General features: G+C 52.0%; 11 protein-coding genes across 11 annotated transcripts; 5 read left to right on the forward strand and 6 right to left on the reverse strand.

Moving 5' to 3' along the window:
• Window positions 1–329: 329 nt before the first annotated feature.
• On the reverse strand, window positions 330–2117 carry BO88DRAFT_376730 (MFS transporter; the record flags this gene model as incomplete). The annotated part of the gene is made up of 5 exons (XM_025704371.1): window positions 330–570; window positions 620–1425; window positions 1475–1750; window positions 1809–1888; window positions 1950–2117. The coding sequence occupies 5 exons, from the start codon at window positions 2115–2117 to the stop codon at window positions 386–388; spliced, it is 1515 nt and encodes a 504-aa protein (XP_025557012.1). The 3' UTR covers window positions 330–385.
• Window positions 2118–2223: 106 nt separating this feature from the next.
• On the forward strand, window positions 2224–3094 carry BO88DRAFT_477822 (uncharacterized protein). The gene is made up of 3 exons (XM_025711983.1): window positions 2224–2337; window positions 2401–2537; window positions 2811–3094. The coding sequence occupies exons 2-3, from the start codon at window positions 2460–2462 to the stop codon at window positions 2976–2978; spliced, it is 246 nt and encodes an 81-aa protein (XP_025557013.1). The 5' UTR covers window positions 2224–2337; window positions 2401–2459; the 3' UTR covers window positions 2979–3094.
• Window positions 3095–4541: 1447 nt separating this feature from the next.
• On the reverse strand, window positions 4542–8565 carry niiA (nitrite reductase niiA). Its single transcript, XM_025702025.1, has 9 exons — window positions 8243–8565; window positions 8018–8168; window positions 7386–7925; window positions 7249–7331; window positions 6682–7197; window positions 6420–6622; window positions 5896–6368; window positions 5676–5833; window positions 4542–5620 (listed from the first exon to the last, which is right to left on the reverse strand). Exons 1-9 carry the CDS (start codon window positions 8413–8415, stop codon window positions 4624–4626), a joined length of 3294 nt encoding a protein of 1097 aa, XP_025557014.1. The 5' UTR covers window positions 8416–8565; the 3' UTR covers window positions 4542–4623.
• Window positions 8566–9660: 1095 nt separating this feature from the next.
• Window positions 9661–9860, reverse strand: BO88DRAFT_353785 (uncharacterized protein; the record flags this gene model as incomplete). The annotated part of the gene is made up of 2 exons (XM_025703651.1): window positions 9661–9714; window positions 9747–9860. 2 exons carry the CDS (start codon window positions 9858–9860, stop codon window positions 9661–9663), a joined length of 168 nt encoding a protein of 55 aa, XP_025557015.1.
• Window positions 9673–13112, forward strand: niaD (nitrate reductase NiaD). Its single transcript, XM_025704372.1, has 7 exons — window positions 9673–10309; window positions 10397–10496; window positions 10553–10811; window positions 10864–11099; window positions 11151–11374; window positions 11425–12048; window positions 12102–13112. The coding sequence occupies exons 1-7, from the start codon at window positions 10039–10041 to the stop codon at window positions 12989–12991; spliced, it is 2604 nt and encodes an 867-aa protein (XP_025557016.1). The 5' UTR covers window positions 9673–10038; the 3' UTR covers window positions 12992–13112.
• Window positions 13113–13823: 711 nt separating this feature from the next.
• BO88DRAFT_409392 (uncharacterized protein) lies at window positions 13824–15179 on the forward strand. Its single transcript, XM_025707944.1, has 4 exons — window positions 13824–14078; window positions 14165–14310; window positions 14405–14588; window positions 14666–15179. Exons 1-4 carry the CDS (start codon window positions 13910–13912, stop codon window positions 15010–15012), a joined length of 846 nt encoding a protein of 281 aa, XP_025557017.1. The 5' UTR covers window positions 13824–13909; the 3' UTR covers window positions 15013–15179.
• Window positions 15149–17131, reverse strand: BO88DRAFT_409393 (isocitrate dehydrogenase (NAD(+)) IDH2). The gene is made up of 6 exons (XM_025707945.1): window positions 16886–17131; window positions 16753–16818; window positions 16508–16594; window positions 16316–16438; window positions 15539–16258; window positions 15149–15471 (listed from the first exon to the last, which is right to left on the reverse strand). The coding sequence occupies exons 1-6, from the start codon at window positions 16973–16975 to the stop codon at window positions 15400–15402; spliced, it is 1158 nt and encodes a 385-aa protein (XP_025557018.1). The 5' UTR covers window positions 16976–17131; the 3' UTR covers window positions 15149–15399.
• A 399-nt stretch (window positions 17132–17530) lies between these two features.
• On the forward strand, window positions 17531–20715 carry BO88DRAFT_492345 (exocyst subunit SEC5; the record flags this gene model as incomplete). Its single annotated transcript, XM_025712917.1, has 2 exons — window positions 17531–19921; window positions 19987–20715. 2 exons carry the CDS (start codon window positions 17531–17533, stop codon window positions 20713–20715), a joined length of 3120 nt encoding a protein of 1039 aa, XP_025557019.1.
• Window positions 20642–21949, reverse strand: BO88DRAFT_223688 (uncharacterized protein). The gene is made up of 3 exons (XM_025702026.1): window positions 21481–21949; window positions 20820–21396; window positions 20642–20711 (listed from the first exon to the last, which is right to left on the reverse strand). Exons 1-2 carry the CDS (start codon window positions 21617–21619, stop codon window positions 20900–20902), a joined length of 636 nt encoding a protein of 211 aa, XP_025557020.1. The 5' UTR covers window positions 21620–21949; the 3' UTR covers window positions 20642–20711; window positions 20820–20899.
• Window positions 21950–22080: 131 nt separating this feature from the next.
• Window positions 22081–25150, forward strand: BO88DRAFT_223709 (uncharacterized protein). The gene is made up of 3 exons (XM_025702027.1): window positions 22081–22817; window positions 22950–22988; window positions 23064–25150. The coding sequence occupies exons 1-3, from the start codon at window positions 22542–22544 to the stop codon at window positions 25050–25052; spliced, it is 2304 nt and encodes a 767-aa protein (XP_025557021.1). The 5' UTR covers window positions 22081–22541; the 3' UTR covers window positions 25053–25150.
• A 752-nt stretch (window positions 25151–25902) lies between these two features.
• On the reverse strand, window positions 25903–28000 carry capA (adenylate cyclase-binding protein). The gene is made up of 3 exons (XM_025707946.1): window positions 27510–28000; window positions 27156–27457; window positions 25903–27101 (listed from the first exon to the last, which is right to left on the reverse strand). Exons 1-3 carry the CDS (start codon window positions 27726–27728, stop codon window positions 26111–26113), a joined length of 1512 nt encoding a protein of 503 aa, XP_025557022.1. The 5' UTR covers window positions 27729–28000; the 3' UTR covers window positions 25903–26110.

Genomic DNA, 28000 nt, shown 5'->3' on the forward strand with positions numbered 1-28000 from the left:
GTTCAAGAAAGGTAGCTATCTCAACCATATGGTTCTTCATATAATCGGACCCGAAACTCAAAGTATTCGCTATGCCATCATCATTGCGCTTTGACTTTCCGCTGTCTTCCGGGGATCTCTTATCCGATCTATCATCTGTGCATTGTGTGCTGCTGTAAATGGCTTCTAGAATTTGTGTTCCATGGTTGCTTTGGCTGCTCCATGAGATCTAGCTCAGACAGACGAGGTTACTGTACGCGGGCGCAGACTCGACAGAGGAAGCAAGGCGTGACGAAGACCAAAAGAATAGTAATAGTAAAAGCTCATTCTCAAATAGATTACTACATGAACATGAAATTGCATCGGCTAGATATCATCAAAATCTTTCATAAACAAAGTGAATGCACTACTGCCTCACAACTGGGTTCTTCGCCACCGGCCGGATCCACGAAATGCCCACGTTCGCTGCCAGCGAGATCGCCCCGATGATCCAGAGCGATTGAGCATAGTGCGACCCATTGTAGCGGAAGATGATGGCAAAGATGATTCCACCAAAATTGCCCATGCCGCCGACAGCACCCGACACGACACCTATTACCATTAGCACAAAGTCATTAGGGATGTTTCAAAGTGAGCTCACCATTGGCAAATGGATACACATGAGGTACCAAAGAAAAGATGGCGCCATTGCAGGCTTCGAGGAAAAAGGCAAGCCCGGCCATGAGGCCAAACATGGTGGCCTCGGTTTTCGGGTTGGTGAGTCCGATCGCGAGCTGGAAAGCTCCCGTGATGAGTCCCAAGGAGACCAGCAGGATCTTCTTCGACCATAGGCTCTGTGTGGTTCGATACAGAAAGTCGGCCACGAAGCCACCAGCTGGTCGGCAGATGATATTCAGTAGCCCGAACATGGCGGCCCATCGTCCGGACTCAGTCTGTCCCATACTAGGGAAGTTTGCTACATAGTAGTTTGCTAGAACGGACTCGATGGCAAGTTCTGCTCCAAAAGTGCAGGCGTATGGAATAGCGACGGCTGCAGTGAACATACTGAAGAGCACGTTCAAGGCCTCTTTGCGTGTGGGTGCTACTACTGTGTCCGTCCGCAGCGCGTCGAACTGACCAATTTGCTGGGACTCGGCTCCCAGGGACATGGGAGTCTGGGCGCCGCCTTTCTTCTCCACGTCCGTCATCATGTCGGACACCGAGGGGGCTTTAGACGGAATTCCCGAGTTGATATCAATGATGTTGCCCTCGGACTCCGTGGCCTCCTTCACCCAGAGATTACGCTCTGACCATTTGCCCGTTGGCGTGTCCTCACAGACGAAGAGCATAGTCAGGGCAACCCCGACAATGATGATGAACGGCACAATATATGCCACGCGCCATGCTTTGTGTGGTGTCAAGCCTTGGACTTTGACGAGGGAATCGTACACGGCGGGCATAACGAAGCTGAGACAAGTAAGCCAAATGATCAAGAGAGGTACAATGTTCAACATACAAGGTGATTCCGCCACCAGCATTGCCCCAGCCACCAGCCAGAGCATTCGCAGTCCCAACAATCTTCTTGTCAAAGAATCCCGTGCACCAGACCTGGCATGGGACAAAGGTACCTCCTAGGATACCCACGAAGAAGCGCAGGGCAATCAGGCCATTGGGAGTCGTGACAAGACCCGCCATGGCAGTCGGGATCGACCCACAAAGCAGCAGCCCGATGAAGACCAGACGAGGACCGAATTTGTCACAAAGGGGTCCTGCTACGAATCTCACAAGCAGACTAGCATATTGTCAACGAATTTCTATGTATAAGAGGAGTATGGGGCGGGAAGGCTTACGTCGCGAGCAAAGCAACGATGTTCGAGTTTGCGACCTGCGTCTCTGTCATGTTAAGATCTTGGCGAATTGTGTCGGTCAACTATGTGAGGAACCTATGTCAACCTTTGTCCATGCATGCGTACGGGTTAGGAGTCACTTACCAACGGTGGAAAGGCATACCACGACAGGAAAGCCACCATGAAACCCAGCCATGAGAAGAAGAAAACTCGACCATACTTGTCGAATGGGTTGAGGACGGGGATTGATTGTGCTTTGCGATTACTCGGGTTAATCTCCGGAGAGACAAAAAGGAGCTTGACGTGATCCATCGCCAGACAAACTCCGTTGATGGATAAATCAACTGATGGTATACTGTCGCTAGGAGACAGCAAGGTAAGACAGCAAGGATGTAAGGTACAGGAGGGATCTAGCAAGCACAGAGAGAAGGGGTATCACAACAAAGACAAAACACCACCAGGGCGTATTAGATGCGAGTAAACCAACGGACGACTGGGTCCCGCTGGAAGTGCAATGGGTATTGAGAGTGTAGTATAGGGTAATACAGGAGAATTAAGACCGAATTAGATCGATGGAGAGGACGTGTATATATAGACCGGTGCTTCGGATAGTGTTGTCACAAGAAGTGGAAACGTTCTTTTCAGGCGTAGGAAATGCCCCGACACCCCGTGTGGGAGGCCTCTTTCAAGGCATCAATCTATCTAGTTATCTATCTCCTAGGAGGGTCAGCGGTCTGATTACCAGTTGATTGATGCGAGTGGCTTGCTTCTGATAAAATTAAACGACATAACATTCAGAGAAACAGAACTCAGTATCTCCTAGGAAATGGGTCAAGCTCAACACGGTGTGGCAGCAGGGCAAAAAATATTATTATCAGCAGCAACTGCAGCGAAATAAACAGAACCAAGGCAAGCCTGTGAACTCAATCTAGGAGCAATGGCCGGGGATCCACACCTGGCAGTCGGATTGAGCGTGGCTGTGGATACTGGGTCGCGCGGTAAGAGAGACCGTCCAGCGTAAGAGCCGGAGTCGCTAGTCATGGACCTAAGCAGGAAGATGACCTCAGGGTTCATGGCACGGCGATCGAGGCCCAGTTCATGACCCTCATCGAGAGGCGTGGACCAACGAGACCAGTGCTGGAGATAAGCAAGGGTCTCTGCACGGCAGTTTAGGGCATGATTGGCATGGTTCTGGGGAACTGATAAGGATAAGGTAGAAGATCTGGAGAAGTAACTCCGCGGAGTGTAGATGGAAGAAGGATGACTGTTTGTGTATTTCCGGGGGGGAATGAGTGGGCGTGTAGAGGGGGATAGGGAGGGGAGGAATGGTAGAGAGAGATTGGCGAGAGATAGACTAGTCGTACGGAGTAGATAGGGAGGGACCCAGGAAATTGAGGCAGCCACCCATTACGGAGTAAGTACACTCACACATTCAGTCATTTACTCATTTACTCCTACTGGACTGACTGTATCACGGGACAGAGACGGGGCCTCAGGAAGCGACGCGGTCACTTTCAGTTTCTCTCATCTTAAAAATTGACAATCACAACAGAAGAAGAAGAAAGAAAGAAAGAAAGAAAGAAAGAAAAAGAAAAAATAAAATAAAATCAAACCCACCGGCAAGTGGGCCATCGTCACCGCAAGTCATCCTCCTCAAACCTCCGGTTGAAATATTTTGCAAGTCCTGGTATCCATTTCTCCGTCTACGAGCTAGCAAATTTTTCTCCCTCCTTCTGAAGCTTGCCATTGCTTGACATTGCAAGAGTCTACAGAATACGTCCCCAGTCGGGTATAGTAGGAGCTGCCGAGCTGCCAGCCACTACTCCGTACTACAGACTACTCCGTAGTGGCCAGCCAGATGGGGCGGCAGTAAATTAATAACGGGGGCCACTACTTACGTATTCCTCGTCTGTTTGGCAGGTGGATATCTATTCAGTCCTCTAGTACTGTGAGTCGCCGTCTCGACCCGGTTTCGAACTGCTTCAAGGATCCATCTGTCTTCCGTCCGGATGGAAGATGTACAGACTTACAGTAGACTCACAAAGGCAAAGCCAAAAAAGGGGTTGCAGATCGACTGTCTATGTTGGACAATGATACATCTTCACTCCCGATATAGGAACTCTCGGCATCCGATTTCGTATCAAACACTGAGAGATAGGCTGAAACTGGCTGATAAGAAGACCCAAACAATGAGAATGCTGTCCCAGTTGGGAAGAAAAAAAAGTAAAAAAAAAGCAATGTCATGCACGGGCCACCTCGTGGGCTGATCCTTGATAAGTCATTCGTTCCAGCCAATAAGCATGTTGCTATTAGGGGGGCCCGGACAAGTTGACAGCCGCTGCCCTAAATTGGAACGCCGGACTGCTTTTGGTGCAAATACTAGAATTGGTCATGCAAGGCACGCAAGGCAAACACAAAATACAACGAACGCTCCTCGGCTACGAACGGCTGCCCCGGGCCCCCAATGTAAGCTGCTGGAGACCGGACTAGCACCTGCTCACTTATGTATGGCTTCCCCGAGCATGGTCTAAATACAGTTAATATAGGCAGCAGCTGCATCGGGCAGGATATGGCACCATCTTAATATCCACGATGGGTTCCAGTTATCCAGTCGTGTGTGTGCTGAGAGCTCCCTGGGCCACCACTAAGGCTTAGGTGTAATACGAATAGTAGACAATGTGGAACTGGTATTGGAAGATACATAGAATAAATTACATGGTGTGCTGTAGAGGGACATCCTAATCCAGTCAAAGAAGCTCTAGCTCAAATCGTAACATCATCATCGTCATCATCGTCACCCTCGCCACAGACGAACTGACTACCAGTCAATCACCGTGGACGACGCAGCCGTACCGCACCCGGATGCCTTCTCGCCCGCCTTCTTCCCTCGCATCCCCTTATACTTCTTGTCATGCTTCTTGAAAGGATCGGGCGCCTCGCCCTTCCGCACCTTCCACTTCTCCGTCCCAAGAATCGAGTCCAGCTCCTCGACAGGTGGCAGCTTCAGATAGATCCATCCGTCGTCCCGTTCCTCAATCGGGAACGTCGCGATGTTCATGCTCTCGTCGTTCGAGCATCGACCCGCTTGCTCTCCATTCAGCTCGAAGTTGCGCTTGTGGTAGGGACATGACACCCAGTACTTGCCGGCGTCATCATCGCCGATCAACCCGTCTGACAGGACAAACGCCCGCTTGTGAGGGCACATCTGTTGCGTCGCGTAGTACTTGCCCTTGACCTTGAAGATGGCCAACTGCGTATCCCCACGCTTCACATTGGCGGATGACATCTGTGGCGAGCCATCCGAAAAGTAGTCAGCCTTGATGATAGGCTGCCACGAGAGACTGGACCACTGGTGGCCCTTGAAGTCCTCTTTGGCCGGTTCGCTGGGCCAATAGGTCGGGCGCTGCTGGTCGCGCTCCTTGATCACCTCCACGGTGTCGACAGTGTCATCCGTGTTGGCAAACTGTTGGAAGTATTTGCGCCGCTTGGGGTTCCGGACTGTTTCGGTCCACTCGCAGAAATAACTGTCGACCAGTTCCTGCATCTGCTGTTCCATCTCCGCACCAATACCCAGTTTGTCTTCCACGACTACCTCGCGCAGATATTCAATACCACCCGGGAGGTTTTCAATCCAGCGAGCTGTCCGCTGCAGCTTGTCTGCTGTGCGAATGTAGAAGATAAGATACCGATCGATCATCGAGATGACCTTCTCGGGAGGAACATCTTTGGCGAGGATTTCGGAATGCCGAGGTTTGGCACCTCCGTTGCCTCCAACGAAGATGTTGAAGCCCTTGTCGGTGGAAATAAGACCAAAACTGGAGCAGATTAGCTAGAAAACCAGGAAATAATTGACAGAAAGGAAAGACTCACTCTTTGTTCTGTGCCTCTGCGCATTCTCGCACGCAGCCGGAGACGGCGCCCTTTAGCTTGTGCGGGGAGCGGATACTCTTGTAGCGCTCTTCTAGCCGGATGGCCATGCCAACACTGTCGCCAATACCGAACCGGCACCATGTGGTCCCCACGCAGCTCTGAGAAGCGTTAGCATGTCCTCAGACCAACCCAACCAACGAATCATCATGAAGTTACATACCTTGATAGTCCGAAGCGACTTGGCATACGCATGTCCGCTTTCCATACCTGCATCGACCAATTCCGTCCAGATGTCAAGCAGATCCTGCTTCTTGGCACCAAACAAATCGATACGCTGACCTCCAGTAATCTTGCAGTAGAGGTTGTATTTCTTGGCGACTTGCCCGATCGTGATCAATTTGTCCGCGGTGATTTCTCCTCCAGGTACTCGAGGAACAACCGAGAAGGTCCCGTTCCGCTGAATGTTGGCAAGGAACCGATCGTTTGTTTCTTGTAACTCGTGTAAATCCTTATCCATGATGTGTCTATTGAAAAGACTGGAGAGAATCGAGGCAATTGCAGGCTTACACAGCTCGCAGCCAAGCGAATCGGGGTTCTTGCCGACCGTCCTCATGACATCCTCGAAAGTCTTCAGTTGCTTAATGGCGATGATGTTGTAAAGGTCGGCCCGCGAGTGTGGAATATGAGCACATACTGCATACACATTAGAATAATTCCAAAGCCAAAAGATCAGTGTATACATACAGTTGTTCGAGACTTCTTGTCCCATGTCCAGCATGGCCTTGTTGAAGATGGACTGCACTAGCGGCATACAGCCGCCACAGCCGGTTCCCGCTTTAGTGCACGATTTGACCTCCGCAACGGTCTTGCATGTGCCATTTTTGATGTTCGAAACCAAGTCACCTTTCGTAACATTGTGGCATGCACAAATCTGTGTGCTATCATCTCTATACGCGTGAGAGTTATTAGCCACCTTTTCAGGGTCTGAGCGAACCTAATGACTTACAAATCATCGGCATTTTCCTCTCCACCGCTCTGAGCCCCCAGAATGAACTGGCTGGGAGGTACGTCCAGCTCTTTCTGGGACTTGACCATCTGATTCAGTTTGAGATAGTCCTTCGTATCCCCGATCATCATACCACCCAGGAGGTATTTGCCGTCCATGGTAAAGAGATATTTCTTGTAGACACCGCCAAAAGGATCCTTGTATGTAAGCGCCTTTACAGCTGGCTCATCTTCAGCTGCACCTCCGGAGGGCATTGACGGCCGTTGACCGGGGAGGAACTTGGGCCCATCCCGATCGGCGAAGAAGTCACCAAAGCTAGCCACATCGACACCTAGCAGCTTTAGCTTGGTACTGAGATCGGGTCTCCTGAAGCTTTTGGGTTCCTTGTCGGGGTTGGTGAGGTTGTATGCGAGCACGTCGGCCATCTCGATGCCGGGAGCGATGATACCAAAGGTTTGGTTCTCCCAACTTGCACATTCTCCGATCGCATAAATGTCTTCGATGGATGTCTGGAGGCTGTTGTAGTGTTAGTATGTATCAGATGAATTTTTTAAGTACTGACTGTACCTTTCATCGATGACGAAACCTCCTCTTCCAGCACACTGGATTCCCGCGGACTGGCCTAGCTCATCTCGTGGCCTGACTCCGATCTATCCTGGGAGTTAGCACGTCAAAAGCAGCGGCAATGGCAAAAGGAAACGTACAGCGAAACAGATGCATGAGCAGCTGAGTTCTTCACCATCTTCGAAAACAATTCCAGTAACGTTGTTATCGTCATCTGTATTTATGCGTGCAACGCGTTTCTCGTGTAGTACATCCAGGCCTAGCTCTCGAATCTTGCGGGTCACAAGGGTGCCAGCATCTCCATCCAGCTGTCTCGCCAACACCCACTTGTTGCGATCGACGAGTTTGACACTGCCAAAGTCTTGCAGGTCTGTCATCGCTTTGGCTGCCTCTAGGCCCAACAGACCACCTCCTACAGTGACGCCCGTCTCACCTCTATGCTTGGATGCAAACTCTATGAGCTTTTCCAAATCCGAGATCGTCCGGTAGACAAAGATGCCCTTGGCATCGTGTCCCGGGGTGCGCGTGGGAAGTACGGCATCAGAACCCGTAGCCAAAATCAGGATATCGTAAGGAATAATATCATCAGTCGAAGTTTTGACCGTCTTGCGGTCGGGAAAGATGTCGGTTACCCGAGTGTTGAGGTGATAGTCAAAGGATCGGTCTTTGATGGAACCGTACTAGTTAGGGCACCGGCTTCGGCGTTAGTGTCTGGACCAGGGCCGCCATCCCGAGCGCGGATCGGAAACTCAGCAGACTACGGAGTACTCACCCATTCTCTTGGGTTCAGGTATAGATCTTCGATCTTGCGGTGCTCAAAAAAAGACGATAGGCCGACTCGATTGTAGGCAATGTGTGGTTCTTCACCAATGACAACGATATCATACTTTCGTCGCTCCGAGTCCTGCTTGACGAGCTTCTCACTAAGAACAAACAAGAGTAGTCAGCATCCCGAGTTTCGGCGTTAATAGACAGTGGTTCGACTGCCCAAACATACATGAAGGATATAGCCACCATGCCCAAGCCGACCACCACGATCTTCTGGCGCCTATTCGAAGCCGACCGGCGAGTAGCCGGATCTGGTAGGGAATCAACTGCGGGAGGGAGAACGCTGGGGACGCTGTCCATGACGACAGCGTCACCATTCCCTGATCCATCCAACAGAGGCATTGTGATGACAGAGGATAATCAAGGAATCCTACATCGATAGCAGTGGCCAACAGGAAACCAGCGCGGTTTTGTTTGTGCCACAGGGAAAAGAGAACCCCCGCGGCACCGGAGCTGCGCTACACAGCCATGGACAACAAACCACCATCATTGTAACTATCTCGCCAAGAGGAGACCGATAACTGCGCGGAGTTGCGGACATAGGGGCGTTTGAGTTGTGTTTCTCCGTGGGATACTGGATGGGTGACTATGACCTCTGAGGTAATCAGTTGCGAGGGGGGTCCATGCTTGATCGTTCTGTAATCAGGGACCTCTTGACCCGCCATGCAGATCATAGAGGAGCCACCGTTCGTGGAGAGGGGAAAGGACGGATAAGAACCGGGCATGCGATGGGTTCGATTCGGTAATTGGGGAGTGGCTGCATGGAATCGAGCGACGAGTGCGACTCCGCGGAGATGCGATGGAGAAAGGAAGGCATTGAGGCTGTTGCTTATCGCGACTGCCTTATCGGTTCCTGATAAGCGTCTGATTGGCCGTGATCGGAAGTATACGTACCAGAGTTTGATTGATTGAAGCTCCTTGCAGTTGCTGAGAATCATCAAATTCATTGTGAGGGATTTCGAGAGATGCATTGAGAATGGTTTTGTTTCCAGCAGCAGATGCATGCTACATAGTACTAGTATGTACTACTTACTAACTACTACTACTGACTCCCCGTTGTTTTTAGACGTCTGCTCACTGACCAGCCGATGGGACCATTGCTTTCCATCTTTTTCCTGCCCGTCTCCACTGCGGCAAAAAGCTCAACAGTCCCAGGCAACATTACTTACTCAATAGTCTCCGATACCGTGAATACACGAGAACAATACTTTGTTCACGGCCAGCTGGAGACTTCGTAATCCTGCTGCAATTAATGGGCAATTAATCGGCGGTGGAGCCCTCTAGACAAGTGGATCTGGCCGCTGTCCTCCTGGGGCTTGTTTTACCATTACAGCACAAAATGTCGCTAGTTTAGTGAGTCTCTTGGCTACTCGGGAGAGGCTTGTTTCCGGATTTTTTCATGTCTGGATTTTTTATACTTTTTTTTTTCGGGACCAAGTCTCAAGTGCCCACACCCCCCCGTAGGAATGTTCGAATGAGAAGCCCGGTTTCTCCCTGTCTTCCCGACTGGAGGACACACCAGGCCATGACTAGACCATCTGAAGAGTACGGAGTATTACTATTACATATCTCTGCTCGTTAGTTAGGTCATTGTTCGAGCCCACCGGCTCCCGCGGAAATCTCTCCGGCCGAATGTTGACCCTCAATCTCGCCCCCCAAATAGGATCTCAAACCAGGTGGAATGCCTCCTGTTTCTTCTCCGTGGACTTAGTACCAGATCCCGGCCGTTGCTGGTCACCCCGTTGAGCCAATCCAAAAGCCGGCAGTTTTGAGGGTTCATCTGTCATCTGGTTTTTGAGCGATTAATTTTCCCGTAGCTAACCCTGGTCTTCCCCGGATGAGTGTCTGGCTCCTCTCATCTTCCTGCATGCTCTGTATCGGTCCCAATCTATACTCGTCTCTATCTTGTTATTGTCTCATGTCTGATCTGGCACCTCGAGGCTATTGAACCACAAAGCGCATATCATGGCGACTGTCACTGAGGTGCTGACAGAGCCTTTCACCGCTCAAGGGGTCGCCCTCAAGTCGGGTCCGATCAAGGTCCACCAAGAGGAGCTGCCTGCCGTGGAACTTCCAGACATTCCTCTGCCGCCCCCTTCAAAAGAACCAACCGAAGTTCTCAATATAGACAAGCCAACTCCCGATTATCATGTACCCCGCGACCCTCGCCTTATCAGACTGACGGGTGTTCATCCCTTCAATGTCGAGCCTCCGCTCACGGCTCTGTACGACGAAGGTACTCAACCTCTTTCCCTGCTGCCCTATTCCCTTTGAAGTCTGCGCAAGGGCCCTTGTAGCCGTGGTGATGCTCACCAGAAACTAGGCTTCTTGACTTCCCCGGAATTGTTCTATGTGAGAAATCATGGCCCAGTACCTTTGGTGAAAGACGAAGACATCCCAAATTGGGAGATTAGCATCGAAGGGTAAAAAATATCATTTCCCCCAAATGTCGCACCGTTATCTGACAAGTGATATGCAGCCTGGTGGAGAAGCCGCTTGTCCTCAATTTCCGGGAAATCTTGCAGAAATACGATCAGATCACAGCACCAATCACTCTCGTCTGTGCGGGAAACAGACGGAAGGAGCAGAATGTGGTCAGGAAGACCAAGGGTTTCTCATGGGGTTCCGCTGGCCTGTCGACGGCCCTTTGGACTGGCCCAATGATGGCAGATATCCTACGAAGCGCGAAGCCTCTGAGGAAAGCCAAGTATGTTTGCATGGAGGGAGCAGATAAGCTGGTAAGTCGCCATATCCATCTATGCATGTAGTGCTCTGACATTTTGCTTTCAGCCAAACGGGTATTACGGCACCTCAATCAAACTCAATTGGGCTATGGATCCCAATAGGGGAATCATGCTGGCCCACAAAATGAACGGCGAGGATCTTCGTCCTGATCACGGCCGTCCCCTGAGAGCCGTCGTACCCGGCCAGATCGGTGGCCGAAGTGTCAAATGGCTGAAGAAGCTCATTTTGACTGATGCGCCCAGTGATAACTGGTACCACATCTATGACAATCGAGTATTACCGTAAGACTCGCCTATCCGACCACAAGAGTACCTTGTCTAACTTATATCCAGGACAATGGTTTCGCCCGAAATGTCGTCCAGTGACCCAAACTGGTGGCGCGATGACCGATATGCAATTTATGATCTTAACGTGAACTCTTCTGTAGTATACCCCGAGCACAAGGAGGTGCTGGATCTTGCGTCGGCAGGCCCGTCGTACAACGTGAAAGGATATGCCTATGCAGGAGGCGGTCGGAGGATTACGAGAGTCGAAATATCTTTAGATAAGGGCAAATGTACGAGATCATCGCGCAAGTGTGTTGAAGCAGAACTAACCTGATTATAGCCTGGCGATTGGCCAATATTTCATATGCCGAAGACAAGTATCGTGACTTCGAAGGGGACCTGTTCGGTGGCAGGGTGGACATGTCCTGGCGCGAGACCTGTTTCTGCTGGAGCTTCTGGTCGCTGGATATCGCCATTCCTGAGCTAGAGAATACAGATGCCATTCTTGTGCGGGCCATGGATGAGGCCTTGTCTCTCCAACCGCGCGATATGTACTGGTCTGTTCTGGGCATGATGAACAATCCTTGGTTCCGGGTCACCATCACAAAGGAGAACGGGACTCTCAGGTTCGAGCACCCAACTGATCCTACCGGGCCTGGTGGATGGATGGAACGCGTCAAAAAGGCCGGTGGTGATCTGGTCAACGGTAACTGGGGAGAAAGACACGCAGGAGAGGAACCGGCAGAGCCAGAGCCCGAGAAGGAGATCAACATGAAGAAAGACGGCGTGAACCGGATGATCGACCTTGAAGAATTCAAGAAGAACTCAAGCGATGAGAAGCCCTGGTTCATCGTGAACGGGGAAGTGTACGATGGCACGGCATTCCTTGAGGGCCATCCTGGAGGAGCTCAGAGTATCATTTCGTCTGCTGGCATCGACGTTTCGGAGGAATTTTTGGCCATCCGTATGTCTAAGGACCTTTTTTGAATGGAGTCTAGAATGCTGACACACTCACAGATAGCGAAACGGCCAAAGCCATGATGCCTGATTACCATATCGGAACCATGGATAAGGCGTCGTTGGAAGCGCTCAAGAATGATAGCGCACCAGAATCGGATGAACCTCGCGCAACATTCCTCCAGTCGAAATCATGGTCGAAGATGACCCTTGTAAAGAGGAAGGACGTGTCATGGGACACCCGCATTTTCACTTTCCAGCTTCAACATGACAAACAGACCCTGGGCCTACCCATTGGCCAACATCTTATGATCAAGGTCGCCGACCCCACCAGCAAAGAAGCCATTATCCGCTCATACACCCCTATCTCCGATACCAATCAGGAAGGCACCATGGACCTGCTGGTCAAGATTTACTTCGACACTCCCACGGTCAAAGGTGGTAAGATGACTATGGCTCTAGAGAAGCTCGCGTTGGGATCAGAAATAGACTGCAAGGGTCCCACTGGCAGATTCGAGTACCTTGGAAACGGCAAGGTCATGGTGAGCGGCAAAGAGCGCCATGTTAGTTCTTTCAAGATGATCTGTGGAGGAACTGGTATCACGCCAATCTTCCAAGTGCTACGTGCGGTGATACAGGACAAGCAGGACCCTACTTCATGCGTGGTCCTGGATGGCAATAGACAGGAAGAGGACATTCTATGTCGTGACGAACTGGACGCCTATGAAGCGTTGGATAGCAAGAAGTGCAAGGTGGTACACACTTTAACCAAGGCTCCGGACAGTTGGACTGGACGTCGTGGACGTATATCGGAAGACCTGCTGAAAGAGTATGTCATTCCCGATGGCAAGAGCATGGTGCTTATCTGTGGTCCAGAGGCCATGGAAAAGTCCGCCCGCAAGATCCTACTGGAGCAAGGATGGGCGGAGTCGGACCTTCATTTCTTCTGAGTGCTCACTTCAGGAAATATCCTTCGTCACTAGCATAGGAAGACGACGATGTTAGATTGTATATAATGACGCTAATTTCGCAAGAAACATATACGAACTGTAATGTGCTTCAAGTGAAAGGATAAAGTTGACCTTGATGTGCGCCTGCAATATGCGCGAGTCGACGTAGGATCTTCTATCTGGGTCAAAATCGTATCATTCGCTCACTCATGTTGGTCAAGTAAGATAGACCATCGGTCTTGTTTGACGAAGGAAAGTGACAGTAAGCTCAATGGCATCGCACTATAGCTAGCAGTCAAATTCACAAGAGAACCGACGACCGACACCTGTAGCCTCGTGGGGCATACAATGATGGCTACCATTGAAAGATCACAGTTTAGCATTGTCACCCTGCTCTCCCCTGAGACATTCTCCTGCCGAATCTGCCAATTGCAGTCCATAGGACACTTGAAACAACTCGCAGTCCGGAACCAATAATGACGTCTTTCAGCATATAGTTCGTACTATGCAGCGGACAACTACTCCTACGCCAACAGCTTCAATGGATGCAGGAACCGCAAGACGAACTGGCCAACACTCTGTAGACCATGACAATACAGTGGCCCAGAGGTGTAGTTTCCCGTATTCATCGTCCTCAGTTGAACCCAACCCACCAAAGTCTCGTGGGACTCTCAAGTGACAAGCACCAGAGGACGCGTTGGCAGCGCGAGATCACGCCTCACTAAACCCAAACCAGACTAGCTCCTCTCCCCGTCCAACGCCCGGACCACCGCTTGTTCGGGAAACCGAAGCGGCAGGAATTCGCCGCGGTTCAGCCAACCCGCGGACGAGAGCTCTCCCCTCCGTCCCTTCAGCAAGCCATTATTTACCTACCCACCTTTACACACAAGCTCTCTGTTTACTCACCATTCAACCGCCATGCCCCCGCGCAAGAAAGCCAAACTCACCCCCCAAAATGAGAATGCCGAGCCGTCCGCAAGCACCGCTGACCAGCCAACAACCACGGATTACGACCCAGTGACAGATCCCTGGACGGACGAGCAAGAGACCGCGCTGTTGAAGGGGATTATAAAATGGAAGCCTGTCGGTATGTCAGCAACCTTTCCCCTCTGCCGGGCGCAAGGACAAGCACTATTCCGAACAGTGTGTCGCTAATGAGGTTTTCCTTTCAAGGCATGCACAAGCACTTCCGCATGATCGCGATTTCGGAGTTCATGAAAAGCCAAGGATATGCGCCCGCGCACGCAGAACACACACGGATACCAGGAATATGGAAGAAGCTGGGGACATTATACAATCTTCCGGCTCTGGATGAACGGGTGGGTTGATGCCTCACCCAGCCATTGAGATTATATTTCACTCTTGGAATTCCGGCTCGTGCTAACATTCATCAATTATTACGGGGATAAACAGGAAGATTCTCTGATAACAGACACCGCCGAGGACTCGAAGGAATTCTACTGCCCGTTCGAATTACCCCAGGACGAATACGGAGAAATGATGTTCGAACGGCGACTGGCGATGGAAGGGACCGCGTCTCCTGATCCTAGCACGCATGCGGGATCGAGGAGGGGGAGCACGGTGGCTGATACAGACGGTGCGTATATGATACTACTACCTTGGATGTCGGATTTGGAAGAAAAATACTAATCGCAAGCTGTTCCTCTCATACAGAACCTCGCTCTTCCCCCGCGCCATCACGAGGACGGAAATCAGGCCGTGGCGGGCGTACCTCTGGACGAGGGACGCGTTCGTCGCGTCTACACGTCGAGGTTGAACCGCCGGCGAAGGGTTCCGGAGCTGCGGAGGAAGAAGGGGATTCTGGCGAGGAGACAGGCGCGAATGAAGATGGCGATGAAGATGGCTCGGACGCTGCGAAGGATGATAGTGAGGTCGATGAGGAAGCGGAGGGGGGATCACCTACGACGCGGAGTACGCGTGCCCAGACTTCGAGGACGAAACAGAAGGGGAGAAGTGCAGCAGGCACGGGAACTCGGAGGGGCCGACGGCGTCAGCCTTGATATTGATATGTGGTTTTCTGCTGACGTTCGTTGGCTCTGTCTGTAACAAATACGTCGATAATGATACCTTGGGAGAACTAGGCGTTTTGACGGGGCTTTGTTTGTATTTTACTTTTCTTTCCCTTCGTTCTACAATCAATTATCCCTCTGCCGGAACGGTAGACTAGGCATGATTCGTCGACCAAGTTACTAGCTACTAGTATCTTTCTTTCTCCAGCAATGATTGACCAATTGGGAGTAGGACCAACCGAGGTAGAAAGTAAAACAACATAATTGGCATCTAAATACATGGGAGCACATACAGTAGATCACTACATATTTGGTCTAGTCATTCACAGGCTAAAAAAGAAACAATTTGGGGGAATAGTACAGGCATGTTCCAATCCCTTACAGACGCTTCATGATGGCCTCAGCATACTCGTGGGTCTTGGCGGAACCACCCAAGTCACCGGTGAGGGCCTGAAATTGCAGCTATTAGCATCGTGTTTCGCAATGTTGACGTCAGATTGATGGGATCTTAGCTTACCTTTCCTTCGGCGAGGGTGTCGAAAGTAGCCTTCTGGATACGAGCGGCGTGCTCGGTCAGACCCATGTGCTGAAGCATCATGATACTGCTCAGAAGCAGAGCAGTGGGGTTGGCAAGACCCTTGCCAGCAATGTCGGGGGCGGAACCGTGGACGGCCTCGAAGATGGAGCACTCGTCACCAATGTTACCGGAGGGGGTCAGACCAAGACCACCAATCAGACCGGCGCACATGTCGGACAGAATGTCACCGTACAGGTTGGGCATGACAAGGACCTTGTCGTTGTAGGGGGTGGGGTCGGTAACGATCTTCAGGCAAGAGTTGTCCAGCAGCTCAGCATCGAACTCGACGTCGGGGAACTCCTTGGCAATGTCACGAGCAAGGTTGAGGAAGAGACCGTCGGACATCTTCATGATGGTGGCCTTGTGCACGACACGGACCTTCTTCTTGTTGATGGAACGAGCGTACTGGAAGGCGAAGCGGAGCACTCTCTCGGAGGCCTCCTTGGTGATGAGCTTGATGCTCTGGACGACACCGTCGACGACGACGTGCTCAATGCCGGAGTATTCACCCTCGGTGTTCTCACGGATCAGGACGGTGTCGACATTGTCGTAGGGGGTCTTGTAACCGGCAACGGAACGGCAGGGACGGACGTTGGCGAAAAGGTTGAAAGTACGACGGAGGGTCAGGTTCAAAGAGACGTGTCCCTTGCCGACGGGGGTCTATGTGACGAAGCGTTTAGAAAAATTCGCAAAACAGTGTAGAGAGGAAGGACGTACAGCAAGAGGACCCTTGAGCGCAACGTAGTTCTTCTGGACGCTCTTGATGGCCTCGTCGGGGATGGCGGTCTTGCCGTCCTTCAGGATGGGAGTAACATCGACGGGCTCCCACTTGACAGGGGCCTGCACACAGGTAATTTAGCATCGCTGAGTTTGTATATCATATGCGATCGGGGACAGCGGGAGGCGTACGTTTGCGGCAGCGAAGATATCCTTCACCGACTGGGAGATCTCGGGACCGATACCGTCACCCTCGATCAGGGTAACAGTGTATTTTCCCTATAAGGACACATCATGTCAACAACACCATTCATCTATAAACCATCCTTCGGAACAGCTGTTGGATATAGGCCGTTGTCGCAGGTTGCGGCGGAAGCTACCGGACCAAAGGATGGACGCAAAAAAATGTTTCAGGCGTTGCCCGGGACGCGACATACATCAGTGTCCTTCTGACCCTTGAACTTGGCGACGCGCTCATCGGCAGCAACGGAGTAAGTGCGGAGCTAGGTGTGCAGTTAGATCGAGAATCCTTCCAAGTCATGTTGTCGAGGAAAGCGGTCGGTAGGTTACCTGCGAGAAGGGCGAGGCAATGCGAGGGGACACACGTGTTGTCCGCAAGCATTGACGGGCGGGAGCGACAAAGTTCCTGGCGGCAATCATTGTGATAAAGTCCCCGAGATCGACGTCAAACGGTCAAGGGTGAAATAAAAAGAAGGAATTGGGGGGGTTGTGAGGAGAAGAGAGGAGAGTTAAGGAAGAGAAAGAAGAGAGGAGAGAGAGAGAGAGAGAGGTGGAAAAGGCGGCGGCGGGTTTGCTTGTGCGGGAACGAAGAGAGCAAGTCGCGGCGAAGAAAGGCACTTTAATCCATCCAGTGATTCTCGGCACCGCCGCTCCCGGTCCGACCGAACAAGAGACAAACTTGCGAGTTACCGTCAGTCCACCGGCTCCAGTCTGCTTCCCGTGCTTGATCTGATAACTCCCAAGCTAACCCAACGTCCCAAACGTTCCCTCCGAACTGCCTGTCCTGGCTGTGCCTATCCTTTCTATAGTTAACACCCTAATTCTGAACCCCCCAATTGTCCCCACCCTTGCTGCTGCGCGTTTTCCTGCATGTGGCCTCCCTAATCATTCCCCTCCGTGCTTAATCGCTCTCCCCATAATAACAACCTCCGTTATCGCCGATTTCCCAAAACACCTACCCACCCACCCCCGAACATGGCTGACGTCGACGTGGCCAGTTACTATAACTTGCCCTCGGCTTTCCCTGAAGAATGGCCCGCTGAGCTGGATGAAAGCGACCATTCCGAAGACGAAGCTTTAGAACGTCGTGGCTCGCGCTCGGAGAAATCCCGATACTTTGCTTTGGAGCGCAGCAATAGCACGCGGAAGGGGGTCACTCTAGGCTCCTTCAAAGGGAACAATGGTCGGGAGAACCTCGTCAAGATGGATGAGCCTGATCCCCTGGGAACAGGGGACAGTGTGCTCAAGATCCTCAAAATGCGCGGCTTGTCGCTAGATGAGGAGAGTCGCCTGCGAAATCGTTTCCTGCTCTCATCGACCTCCTTCTCCCCGGCGCTCTTCCTCTCCCAAGTCCATTCCGATGCGTCGATCCGGTCCCTTCTCGAAGGTCTCAACATTCTCTCTCAGTCAATTGATCAGAAATCCGCGTCGCTGAAAGTCCTCGTCGAAGCGAACTTCGAGCGATTCGTTCGAGCCAAAGCGACCATCGACAGTGTATATACAGAAATGAGAAATCAGGGCAAGAAAGAGGAGTATTTGAGCCCTCATGCCAACCGCCGGTCGGTTGGTCATCTGCGGAGCCTTTCGGGAAGCAAACAGAGCATAGCTACCTCGGCCCTTTCCGATGCAGGTCCTGGCAAGAACGCTTTGACGAAAGAGAGTGAATACGGCATGAAGGGTATCCGTGTTCCATTGCTCGAGGCATCTGTCAAAGCAGAGGAGGTGTGGGGTCCGGCATTGGGAGGACGTGAGAGAGAGCAGGTGCTCAAGTCCGTTGTCGACACTATGGAGAAACATAGAGATATCTATGAGATAGGCGGTCATCTTTCCAAGTCCATCAAGCAGAGAGACTATGACTCTGTTTTTGAGCAGTATCGAAGGGCGAGAGCCCTATCCAAGACCGCCAGGGATATTGCCGATACCGCAACCAGCAAGCATCAGCCATTGACGGATGAAGAGGCCCATGTTATTCTGGCCATGGGACGAATGTGGATAGATGTTGATTCACAAATTCAAGCGTTCAAACGCGACCTGTGGAGGCGCCTCAGCGATGCGCCTACTACCTCGACCACAGTTACTGCTACAGGTCCCGTAGAGGAGCACATGGAGCTTATCGGTGCTCTCTTGGAGCTAGGGGTCGATGACAATCCTATCTGGGTATGGCTTCTCAGTCGCTACGACTTCTTGAAGAAGAAAATTACGGCCTTCTGTGATCGTTGCAAGGTCGAGATAGAAATTCTGAGGCGTCGACTAGCTAGTGGTGAGAAACCGACGCCTCAGGCAGTGGCATCATACCTCCGGTTGGCCCCACGCGACGGCGCTCTGGACACCCAAACCATGCGCGATAGCGACCAAGTCATCGAGCTCTGGGAATGTATCAATACCTATCTGAGCAGGCTGTTGTCCTCTGAAGGAGGTCTCCTTGGCGAAGTCTTCGACTTTTGGGAAGTAGCGCAATCCTTCATTGACGGCAGCAGGCAAAAGCTTCTTCCAGCTGGGTTCGAGGGAGAAAGTCGCAAACACCACCGACTTTCGTCCAATGACGCCAGAGAGCTGCAAAAGGGAGTCGTTGAGCTTCTCAATCTCATCCGCGAGAGTGTTCTCTCACTGTTCGCCGATCCCCCAGTGGATGATGTATCCCTCCTCACCTCACCAATCTCCACAGCCAGCCCCAGCAGCCCTGGAAGTCGGGGCGTGACCCCAACGGAGTCGCGTTTCAAGCTTGATCCGAAGAACATGCCCTTCCCTACACCGAAGCGCGGGGAACATTGGGAAGACTATGCCTTCTGGCCACCATTCTCGAATTCTCTCAGTGGCATCCACTATCTCAGTCAATGTCTGGTGCTCATTGGCACGGCGGCTAGTGAGATGGCCGCCTTGGAGCCTGTGGTGCACAGTACTAACACCCGTGATCTCCTTAAATCTCTTGTGAGTGTGGCGCGCGAACGCTCAGTACGCGTGGCATGCGCAGCTTGGGGGAAAGATGCCGAAATTTGCAAGATGTTAGAAGACTGGACTCGAGACCCGGAAAAGAGAGACTTGACCAAGATGCCTGGTCTGTTTGTTGCTTTCGAGAACGCAATTATCGCGGGTATGCAGAAGATCCTTTACATCCCTGAGGCTATGGCAAGATCTGGTTCCGTCGATGTTGTGACCCAGCCCCCTGCCAAGCTACTACAGATGGTTCGCACCCAGTTTGTGTCTAGTGTCTATAAGGCGCTGAGTGGCCTGGTTGAGAATGCGGAACATCCTACATCGTCGGAGGATGAGGATGAGTGGATCGCAGCTGGCTCAACGGCGACACGAAGCGAATTTGATACATCTCCGTCGCTACTCATTGCGGATGCGGTTGATTCTCGGAACAGAGTAAGTAGATCATCGATTCTCAACACGCCCATCTTCTGCTGGTTCATCGGCTAATGCGTCTACAGAATGTGCGCATCCTCTTGACTTTGTCAAACATCAAGGCATTCCAGGCCGATCTCGTTCCGCAGCTGGTCGCCAACTTTGAGAACTCGTTCTCGGTCCGGTTGACTGAGGAGGCCAAGACCGTCCGCGATGTGCTCAACCAGATCGACGATCGCTTGTTCCAGTCATACACGAAGCCGACCATCAACGCGCTGAACACGACGATTGTCAACAGCATCACTGCCCCCGACTGGGAACCGGCATCGTCCCGCCCGGATCAGGTCCGCCCATACGTCTACACTACCATGCTAGACCTGGTGCTGGTACACACGGAAATTACCACCACCATCCCTTCGACGTTGACGGCCGTGCCGAGCCGCTCCTCATCCGCCGCCCAATCTTCTTTGCTCTCCGTCGTCCTGACGTATTTGCTGACCCAAGTGTCGACATCGCTTCTGAACGCCTTTAGTTCTCGGTCGTCGTACACTCTGGCAGCCCTCATGCAGGCCACTCTGGACACCGAATTCATCGCGCAGACGATGTCACAGTTCTCCACCGATGAAGCATCCGCGATCCAAAGTCAGATTTATGTTGAGCTGGATCGGCGGACCACTCACGAAGCACGCGCACGGCTTCAGTCCGAGCTGGGAGAAATGAGAGGCATCCTGAAGCGCCTCAGAGAAAGAACCAAAGGAGAGTTTGCATGCTTCCGAAAGCCGCGGAGCGGCAACGGGCACAAACCATCCGCCTAGATCGATCCCACCCTTCATTATCACAAGGAAAATATACAGATTCATCTTGAAAGTAGTAGCAGTTCAATCCTGATGAGGAAGATAAAGAAAAATGTAGTCATTACCTAGTGGGTATCATATTCAAACTTTTGAACACCTTCGCAATCAAATCAACATTGAAACTGCCCTGCCATGCATCATCATCTTATGCCTTCCCAACCATCCGTTCCACCCGACCCAACAACACCTTACTTTCCCTCCCCAATCTCCTCTTCCCAGCCTGATCCGGCCGTTTCGCGCGCGCCATCGCCTCGCGATCCTTCTGTCTGAACTCGCGCTCCTCCCTACGCTTCTCCGCCTCCTTCCTTCGCTTCTCCGCAATTTCCATCTCTCGAGCAAACGCAGAGGGCTTGGGCTTTCTTTCACGACGTCCCTTCGCATTGCGTTTCTCCCCACGCTGCGGTCTACCAGCAGGAGTAGGTTCCGGCTCCGGCGCCGGCTGGTCTAGCATAGCCTGTCGGTCCGGGTGAAGTTCCAACGACGCCGGGGCCGGGTCCGGGCGCTTGTTATCCTCGTCTTGATCTTGGGCATCGTCGGTGTAGATGGGTCTAGATGGAGCGGCGGCAAGCTCGGCGGCGCGAACTTTGGCGTAAGCCTTTTTGACTTTGGCTTTTTGAATTAGGTCGTTTTTAATTTTTTGGGCTGTATTTGGTTTCTTCTGTTAGCTTTCACGGTTCTAGACTGGAGTAGTGAGGGGTAAGGAAGAAGAAAAGGGGAAAAGCTCACTCTTGCGACGGTATGTTCCATCTGGGAGGTTGGCAGGACCGACGCTGAAACCCTTTCTCTTCTTCACGGGGGCATCACCGGTGCTTTCCCGCTTCTCGTCGGTGGTGGTGGTATCGTCGCGGGAGCGTTTCGGGGCCATGGTTGGTCGAGGCTTGAATTGGTTGTCTTGCTTTGCTTTTCTTTTTTTTTCTTGGAATTTGACTCCGATCGCGGGATGGAAGGAGCGGTGTATTGGGCAGGAAACTAATCCAGCGACAACGTGGCGGGGGTGAGATGTGTTGTTCGTTGCCCTTTTTTTTTAATTGCTGCAGAAGAGAAAAAAAAAAAAAGTTTTGAACGGCAGAGGCCGAGCGGGTGCAGGAACTCGAGTTTAGCGGGTGATGGGCTCTTGCAGTTGCAGGATGTTCCCAAGCAAAGCTGCGTTGTCTCCACCGGGAATGGCGGGTTTTTATTGCAATAATCAAGAGGATTGCAGGGATTAATTTTGCAGGTGTAGGGTTACAATGGAGGGGAAATCAGAGAGGGAAATATAGGGTTGGGCAGGGAAACTGATTGAAGGTCGACCGATGATGGAATCGAAAGCGTTGCCTCCGCATCTCTCTGGTCTTTTTTTCTTCTCCTCTTTCCGCATTTCTCTCCCCCTCACGTCTGCTTTCCTGGTCTTTATTCTTTTTACTCGCGCCCGATTGATTCTCTAGTCGTTTCAGATGTCCTGTTAATTTTCATCGCTCATTAATTTCCGGTCAGTCTTGCTATCTTATCGTCTCTACTAAATATAAATATATATATATACCTTCTCTCATCTTCCTCTGGTTCCCCACGCCCCGAAACGACTTACCCACTCGGAGCCATTCTTCAAAAGGCAGATCAAGTCATCGTCGACTCCACCGTGACTCTTCCTCTTCCGCCACTTCGGTTTCTGCGGATCATCGCAACCTCTGCAATCCCCTCCCTCTTGCGTTATCAGGGTCCTCGTTGTCCGTCTCCCTGATCTCTGCTCCTGAGGTTGCGATGTTTTCCCTCTTTTCCCGTCATTCTGCCCATCCCCTCTCCCGGTGACCATGCCCATCTTCCAGGATCCGGAACACCAGCGGCTCCAGGATTTGTGGTCTGATGATCACCAGCCACGGCTTAATGCTCGACGTCAGACCATCTCTCCCTGGAAACATCCTCCTGGGGAGCCCCTGGGAAGCCACCCCCTCACAGGGCCTCAGAATGTCCCATACGAAGGCCCCTCTCCGGATCAAAGCCGGGCGGGAATGCATGCAACAAATCGCGAGGAACTGATCCAGTATATTAAAAGCGCCGATGCGCCCCGATGGGCATCACATCATTCCGTATGTCCTGCCACTGTAGAGCACACTTATTGTCTCGGGTTCTTCTTTACTCCTTTGTTCTATCTTATCTAGAACAGCAAAAGCTCCATTGTCATGTATCCGAGACGTTGCTAACCCATTCATTCGTTATAGTCGGGAAGCAGTCCGAACCCTACCCTTCAGGCGTCCGATGTATCTTCCACCAACATGAAAGACAAAGCACCTGTAAATGCTGGTCCTAGCGACCAGTCTGACTCGAGTGATCAGCAGTTAGCATCGCCGGCCGATATTGAACGCCCTCGCTCAGCTTTACATTCAGGAGACTTTAGGGAAGGAAGCTCTCAAGCCCAGAGCCAGCAACACGCCCCATCATCCCCGGTGCCTGGTCGCACCGTCAACGCACACTTTCCACTACTGAGTTCCTCCCCGACGACGCCTTGGTTCAGTACTCCCGTTTTCCCTGCCTCTTTACGAGGCCAATCTCTATCAGTTCAGACAGCAACCCCGACAGCCCGTTCTCGGGCTCCCTCTCTCGGCTCGTTCTCTTCGAGCTATATACTGAAAGCCCCGACGAGCCCTCTCGTTCACCAGGCAAATAATACAGACCTGGACTTCTCTCCTCGGCCGGAGTACGTCGGTCATTCGGACGCCATCGACAAAGTCAGTCGCCGCCGTACCCTTCCCCCAGAAACATTCCAGCACTTGCAGGCATCGCATGGGGACCATGGAGAGGGGATCTTCTTCCAGGCTGATGCTCATCGCACACCATGGGACACGACAACATCTTATCATCTTCACTCCCCTCGGCGGTCCCTGACTTCAACATACAGCCTTCAGCTTGCATCCTCGGTCCAAACTCCGATCACGAGGGTTCGAAGGCCCTCGGTGGGCTCAGAAGTCTCTTCCAGAGCACATGCGCCAATGGTTGGCTCATACGAGGAGTCTATCCTCCGTGGAAGAATGTCAATGAGCCCTTCCAAGCCCTTGGACTTCACCGCGCAAATTGGCGTCCTCGGTAAAGGCAAATGCAAAGCCAACCTCAAATGCCCACCGCACGTGACAATACCATTTCCGGCGGTGTTTTACAGCTACCCCACGTCAGGCAGTGGTCGCTCAATCGCGGACGATAGCCCCAGCCCTTATGTTGGCTTGATAGACTTGGACAATTTCCTTCCTCGGGACACGTCCAGTGGTAGCAGTCGACGTCGCAGGCGCCATCAGAGCCCTGCAGGAACACACAACGACTGTGCCATGGGGAATACCATGGATCATAGGTCAACCGATCAGGAAACTTTGCGCAGGCGCGAGAAAAGGCATAGGAGGGCGGAATCGCCCAAAAGTCCACCGGGTGGTTGTTACCGAATCCCACAGCACGGTCAGTTGCAGATCATGATCAAGAATCCCAACAAAACAGCGGTGAAGCTCTTCCTCGTGCCCTACGACCTCAGCGATATGGAGCCGGGGACAAAGACATTCATCCGACAACGAAGCTATTCGGTGGGTCCCATCATTGATATGCCTTTGAGCGCTCGAAAGAACTATGGAACCGATCGCCCTGAAGCGTCGCTAAACGCTTCAGAGGATCCCAAAGACAAGCCGACTCTACGGTACTTGATCCATCTGAACATATGTTGTCCATCTCGGGGCCGATTTTATCTTCACTCTAGCATTCGTGTTGTATTTGCCAACAGAGTTCCCGACGGTAAGGAAAAGCTTCGCAATGAAATACAATGCCCTGATCCCCGTTACACGCCTTACAAACCCTCACGGGACTCCAGTCATACACACGCAACTGCACGGTCATCAACAGACCAGATGCCACACAAAGCACCCACAGATCGAGAACCATCATCGATGTTGAGTCCATCGGGGGCTATGACCTCACGAGAGCCCCAATACTCCGGGAGCTCCTCCACGTGTGTTCCAGAGGACCCGTTCTCAGACCGTACACTTGCAGACCGGGAGGGTGCCCCGCGGGGCACCTCCAGCCTCTTTAGTCCTTCCCAGCCTTCCTCACATCCTTTCCGGCCTATTCCGTCACTGTCTCCAGGGCCCAAACTCGACCTAAGTTTTACGGAACAGTGTAACGCGGAGCGTGGGCTCTATGGTAAACTCAGTAAGGGTGAGACCGGTTATGGCGGGTATCCGTTCGCTTTTAACAGTTCCGAGGCTGGTGACAGCCTCCTTGCCAGGAAGCTGAGGGGTTTGGACGTACACAAGCACGACTCTCCCGACCTCAAAAAGTCCGGTGAATAACGCCGGCACGCTTCCCACCAGCATGACTTGACCGTATCGTGATGGTAACCTCTTTTCTCTTTTTTTATTTCTGCTTCCTCTTCTTCATTTCTATTATACATCTCGTTCAATCTTCTCCTCAAGGACGACACAGCACAGCGGGACAACCCCACGTCTTCCTCAACTAACAGCACAGCACTATACCTCTTAAGCGCAGATGCAGGATCATCTCATTCATTATAATTTACCATCCTGCCGTTTCGCCCAAAATAAATACGCACGGCAAGGCGCACCGGACAACCATTACAGTACGGGAACTAGCAAATATACCCACCTCAACATGTCACCTTCTCTCTTCTCTACATATTCCACTACTTTAGATATCTTGAACAAGTCTTTCCTCCCTCTATCTCTTTCACTCTTTCTCTCTACTAGCCGATACCTACAATTCTTCCTGTTGTCCATTGAACACTGATTAAACAACCGATGTGGACAATGCGTTCAGCAACATTAATCTCTCTCTTTGTTCTATACTATTGTTGGAAATAGCGGTGTCATCCAGTCTTGTAATTGTTTTCGGAGGGGGCTAATACGGGAACAATCTCTGTTATCACTTTGTGTTTCGCCTTGATTCAGTCTGCACTACGCTCGTGGATGTTATATAACATATGTGTCACATAGTTACTGTAGGTTTTGATGTGCGGTAATTAAATTATCTCCTCTTCTACGTCTTTTATCACCCCTTCGAGTACTGTGTAGTTCATCTATCCCGGGTGTGGATGGAGTGGGAAAGGGGGAAGGGACACCTGAGGCTCTTCCTGTTTCTATACACGTCCTCAAACGTACTACATAGTAATAGCGGAAGATAAAATTGAACGGAAAAATAAGATTTTATCTACAGAGATTGAGTAGAATAAGACACAGCAATAGAGTCCAAGGTTTGGTTTCCAAGTGCCGCATATTATCGCCTCCATTTTGTTGTGGTAAGGGGTAGTAATAAGTTGTGGTTGTTGTCGGAGATGAGGGGGGTAATATCCGAGATTCTACATGTATATGCAGTCTCTATCCACTAGGCAAATCTAACCAGCGTGCTCAACGATCTCGTTGACCAGAACGCCGTTCTTCACGTACGTCTTGATCTGCTCAGGGATAGGGCACTCCTTGGTATCATCGTCGGTTCCCTCCTTAGGAGGGAGCATGATGTTGACTGCAGTGCACTTGCTGGAGAAGACCTCGGTGGCCAGGCTCTGCTGGCCCAGGTAGACGGTAGCGCCATCGACCTGGTCCAGGAGGAGGGTGGGGACGACACCGTCTATTTGGAGGGCGAACTTGGGGGACTTGATGACGTCAAGGCTGCTGACGAGGGAGTCGACGATGATGGAGAGGCCGGTGCAGTTGTCGATGGAGATGGCGTTGGCCTTGTTGTTGATCTTGATGATGGTCTTGTTGCAGCGCGAGATAAGGATAGAGTGGTTCTGCTGCGCGTTGATCTCAACGATCTCGCCGGGGTTGTCGAAGTTCTCGATGAACCATTTGCTGCCCTCAAGATCCTTGCGCGGCGGCTTGCGAGCGCGCATGCTCTCCGGCTTGGGTTTCTTGCTCGGCGCAGGCGACTTGCCCCGAACGGCGCTGCCTCCGGAGGTTGGGCTATCGGGAACCATGGAGCTGGCGCGAAGGTTGGGGTTCTTGTGCGTCATCTGCGATTTGTCGACCTTCCGAAGACCAGCGGTAACGGATTCGCCTTGGTTCAGCTGGTCGAAGACAGCTGACATGTCTGGTGCAGCTGGGGCTGCTGCAGGCGGAGGAGGGACGCCGGGCGGCGGGGGAGGGGGAGGAACACCGCCAGGAACGTTCAGAGTCGGAACTGGAGGGGGTGGCGGGGGAGGAGGAGCAGCACCGCCGGCGGCAGGGCCAGAGCTACCGGCCTTGACCTGTCTAAGAGCTTCTTGGGCGTCAATTCCATCCTTGTCGTTCCAGGTCAGGCCCTTAGGGTAGTGCTTCTTCAGGTATGCAGCGAGGGACTTGTAGATCTGGTAGTAGGCCTGGATGTACTGGACGTGGGTACGGTCCCTGCAACATGGGTCAGCTCTATTTGAGATTACAGAGGTTGTTTAGGCGGCGCACTTCTCCTTGTACTCCTTCAGGACCTTGTTTCCGTAGTATTCGACACCTCCGGCCATCTCAGTGACGAAATCGGCGGGCTTGTCTGCGAAGAACCAGCCCAGGGCAACAATACCCTCCGCGACTGCGCTGAAGTGGTTGAAGAGAGGAGAAGCTCTGTTCGACTCGCGGATGTTGTTGATGCTGTCCGAAGCATTGTGGAGGCCCGTCATGAGCTCCGGGGGCTGCTGCTCGGGCTTTCTAGCTTTCGTGGACACAAGGAGGTAGGTGCGCTCGGCTTCGAAGGCTTGAAGGACTACCTTGGACTGCGGGAATTGTGAGCGATGCACTCAGCAGAACATGCGCTTTCTCTCCTACCTGTTCTCCGACCAAGCCATTGATCTTCTGGCCCAGCTCCACAAAGTTGCGGACATCCTCGTTGATCAGGGTGTCAAAGTCCTGGATTTGGGGCGGGATGGGAGGCGGCGCGGGAGCCGCAGCGGGAGCTGACTTGGGAGGCTCAGGAGTAGCAGCTTCAGGCACAGCAGGGGGGGCTATGGTCTTGGGCGAGTTGGGGTCATCCAGTGACATAGCCATATCCTCCAAGCGGGAGGTTGCGGCTTCCAACCTGTTGGCATTTCCAGCTGGTTAGAAACACATGTAACCGGTCGCACATAATAATGATAGAGGGATGTATAGAAGAATAGAAGATAGCACAGCGCTGAAGTTCCAAGCGCATCTGATTCAAGGCTTACCGCTTGATAAGGGTGGTAAGATTATGCATGTGGCTTCCTGTCGCCATCTTGACGGCCCCTGTCGAAGTAAGGAGTGAGGGAGCTATTGAAGACAGTCGGAGTGAAGGAGGCCAA

Source organism: Aspergillus vadensis (assembly GCF_003184925.1).
Source record: "Aspergillus vadensis CBS 113365 unplaced genomic scaffold BO88scaffold_45, whole genome shotgun sequence".
Classification (NCBI taxonomy): Eukaryota; Fungi; Ascomycota; class Eurotiomycetes; order Eurotiales; family Aspergillaceae; genus Aspergillus; species Aspergillus vadensis.

Excerpts from the sequence above, each read along its gene's own strand:
- BO88DRAFT_477822 (XM_025711983.1), top strand. The coding sequence starts at position 2,460 with ATGCCCCGACACCCCGTGTGGGAGGCCTCTTTCAAGGCATCAATCTAT. Across the intron at positions 2,538-2,810 it reads ATCTCCTAGGAGGGTCAGCG|AGACCGTCCAGCGTAAGAGC; the intron begins GTCTGATTACCA and ends GCGCGGTAAGAG.
- BO88DRAFT_409393 (XM_025707945.1), bottom strand. The coding sequence starts at position 16,975 with ATGATTGCCGCCAGGAACTTTGTCGCTCCCGCCCGTCAATGCTTGCGG. Across the intron at positions 16,439-16,507 it reads ATATCTTCGCTGCCGCAAAC|GCCCCTGTCAAGTGGGAGCC; the intron begins GTACGCCTCCCG and ends ACCTGTGTGCAG. Across the intron at positions 15,472-15,538 it reads ACACCCTCGCCGAAGGAAAG|GCCCTCACCGGTGACTTGGG; the intron begins GTAAGCTAAGAT and ends CTGCAATTTCAG.
- BO88DRAFT_223709 (XM_025702027.1), top strand. The coding sequence starts at position 22,542 with ATGCCCATCTTCCAGGATCCGGAACACCAGCGGCTCCAGGATTTGTGG. Across the intron at positions 22,818-22,949 it reads GATGGGCATCACATCATTCC|TCGGGAAGCAGTCCGAACCC; the intron begins GTATGTCCTGCC and ends CATTCGTTATAG. Across the intron at positions 22,989-23,063 it reads CTACCCTTCAGGCGTCCGAT|CAGTTAGCATCGCCGGCCGA; the intron begins GTATCTTCCACC and ends TCGAGTGATCAG.
- niaD (XM_025704372.1), top strand. The coding sequence starts at position 10,039 with ATGGCGACTGTCACTGAGGTGCTGACAGAGCCTTTCACCGCTCAAGGG. Across the intron at positions 10,812-10,863 it reads TGGAGGGAGCAGATAAGCTG|CCAAACGGGTATTACGGCAC; the intron begins GTAAGTCGCCAT and ends TTTTGCTTTCAG. Across the intron at positions 12,049-12,101 it reads GGAGGAATTTTTGGCCATCC|ATAGCGAAACGGCCAAAGCC; the intron begins GTATGTCTAAGG and ends ACACACTCACAG.
- niiA (XM_025702025.1), bottom strand. The coding sequence starts at position 8,415 with ATGCCTCTGTTGGATGGATCAGGGAATGGTGACGCTGTCGTCATGGAC. Across the intron at positions 7,332-7,385 it reads GCTCATGCATCTGTTTCGCT|ATCGGAGTCAGGCCACGAGA; the intron begins GTACGTTTCCTT and ends CTCCCAGGATAG. Across the intron at positions 5,621-5,675 it reads GCAGAGGCACAGAACAAAGA|TTTTGGTCTTATTTCCACCG; the intron begins GTGAGTCTTTCC and ends AATCTGCTCCAG.
- BO88DRAFT_409392 (XM_025707944.1), top strand. The coding sequence starts at position 13,910 with ATGCCCCCGCGCAAGAAAGCCAAACTCACCCCCCAAAATGAGAATGCC. Across the intron at positions 14,079-14,164 it reads TATAAAATGGAAGCCTGTCG|GCATGCACAAGCACTTCCGC; the intron begins GTATGTCAGCAA and ends TTTCCTTTCAAG. Across the intron at positions 14,311-14,404 it reads TTCCGGCTCTGGATGAACGG|GAAGATTCTCTGATAACAGA; the intron begins GTGGGTTGATGC and ends GGGGATAAACAG.
- capA (XM_025707946.1), bottom strand. The coding sequence starts at position 27,728 with ATGGCTATGTCACTGGATGACCCCAACTCGCCCAAGACCATAGCCCCC. Across the intron at positions 27,458-27,509 it reads ATGGCTTGGTCGGAGAACAG|TCCAAGGTAGTCCTTCAAGC; the intron begins GTAGGAGAGAAA and ends CAATTCCCGCAG. Across the intron at positions 27,102-27,155 it reads CTGAAGGAGTACAAGGAGAA|GGACCGTACCCACGTCCAGT; the intron begins GTGCGCCGCCTA and ends CCCATGTTGCAG.
- BO88DRAFT_223688 (XM_025702026.1), bottom strand. The coding sequence starts at position 21,619 with ATGGCCCCGAAACGCTCCCGCGACGATACCACCACCACCGACGAGAAG. Across the intron at positions 21,397-21,480 it reads TGGAACATACCGTCGCAAGA|CCCAAAAAATTAAAAACGAC; the intron begins GTGAGCTTTTCC and ends AACCAAATACAG.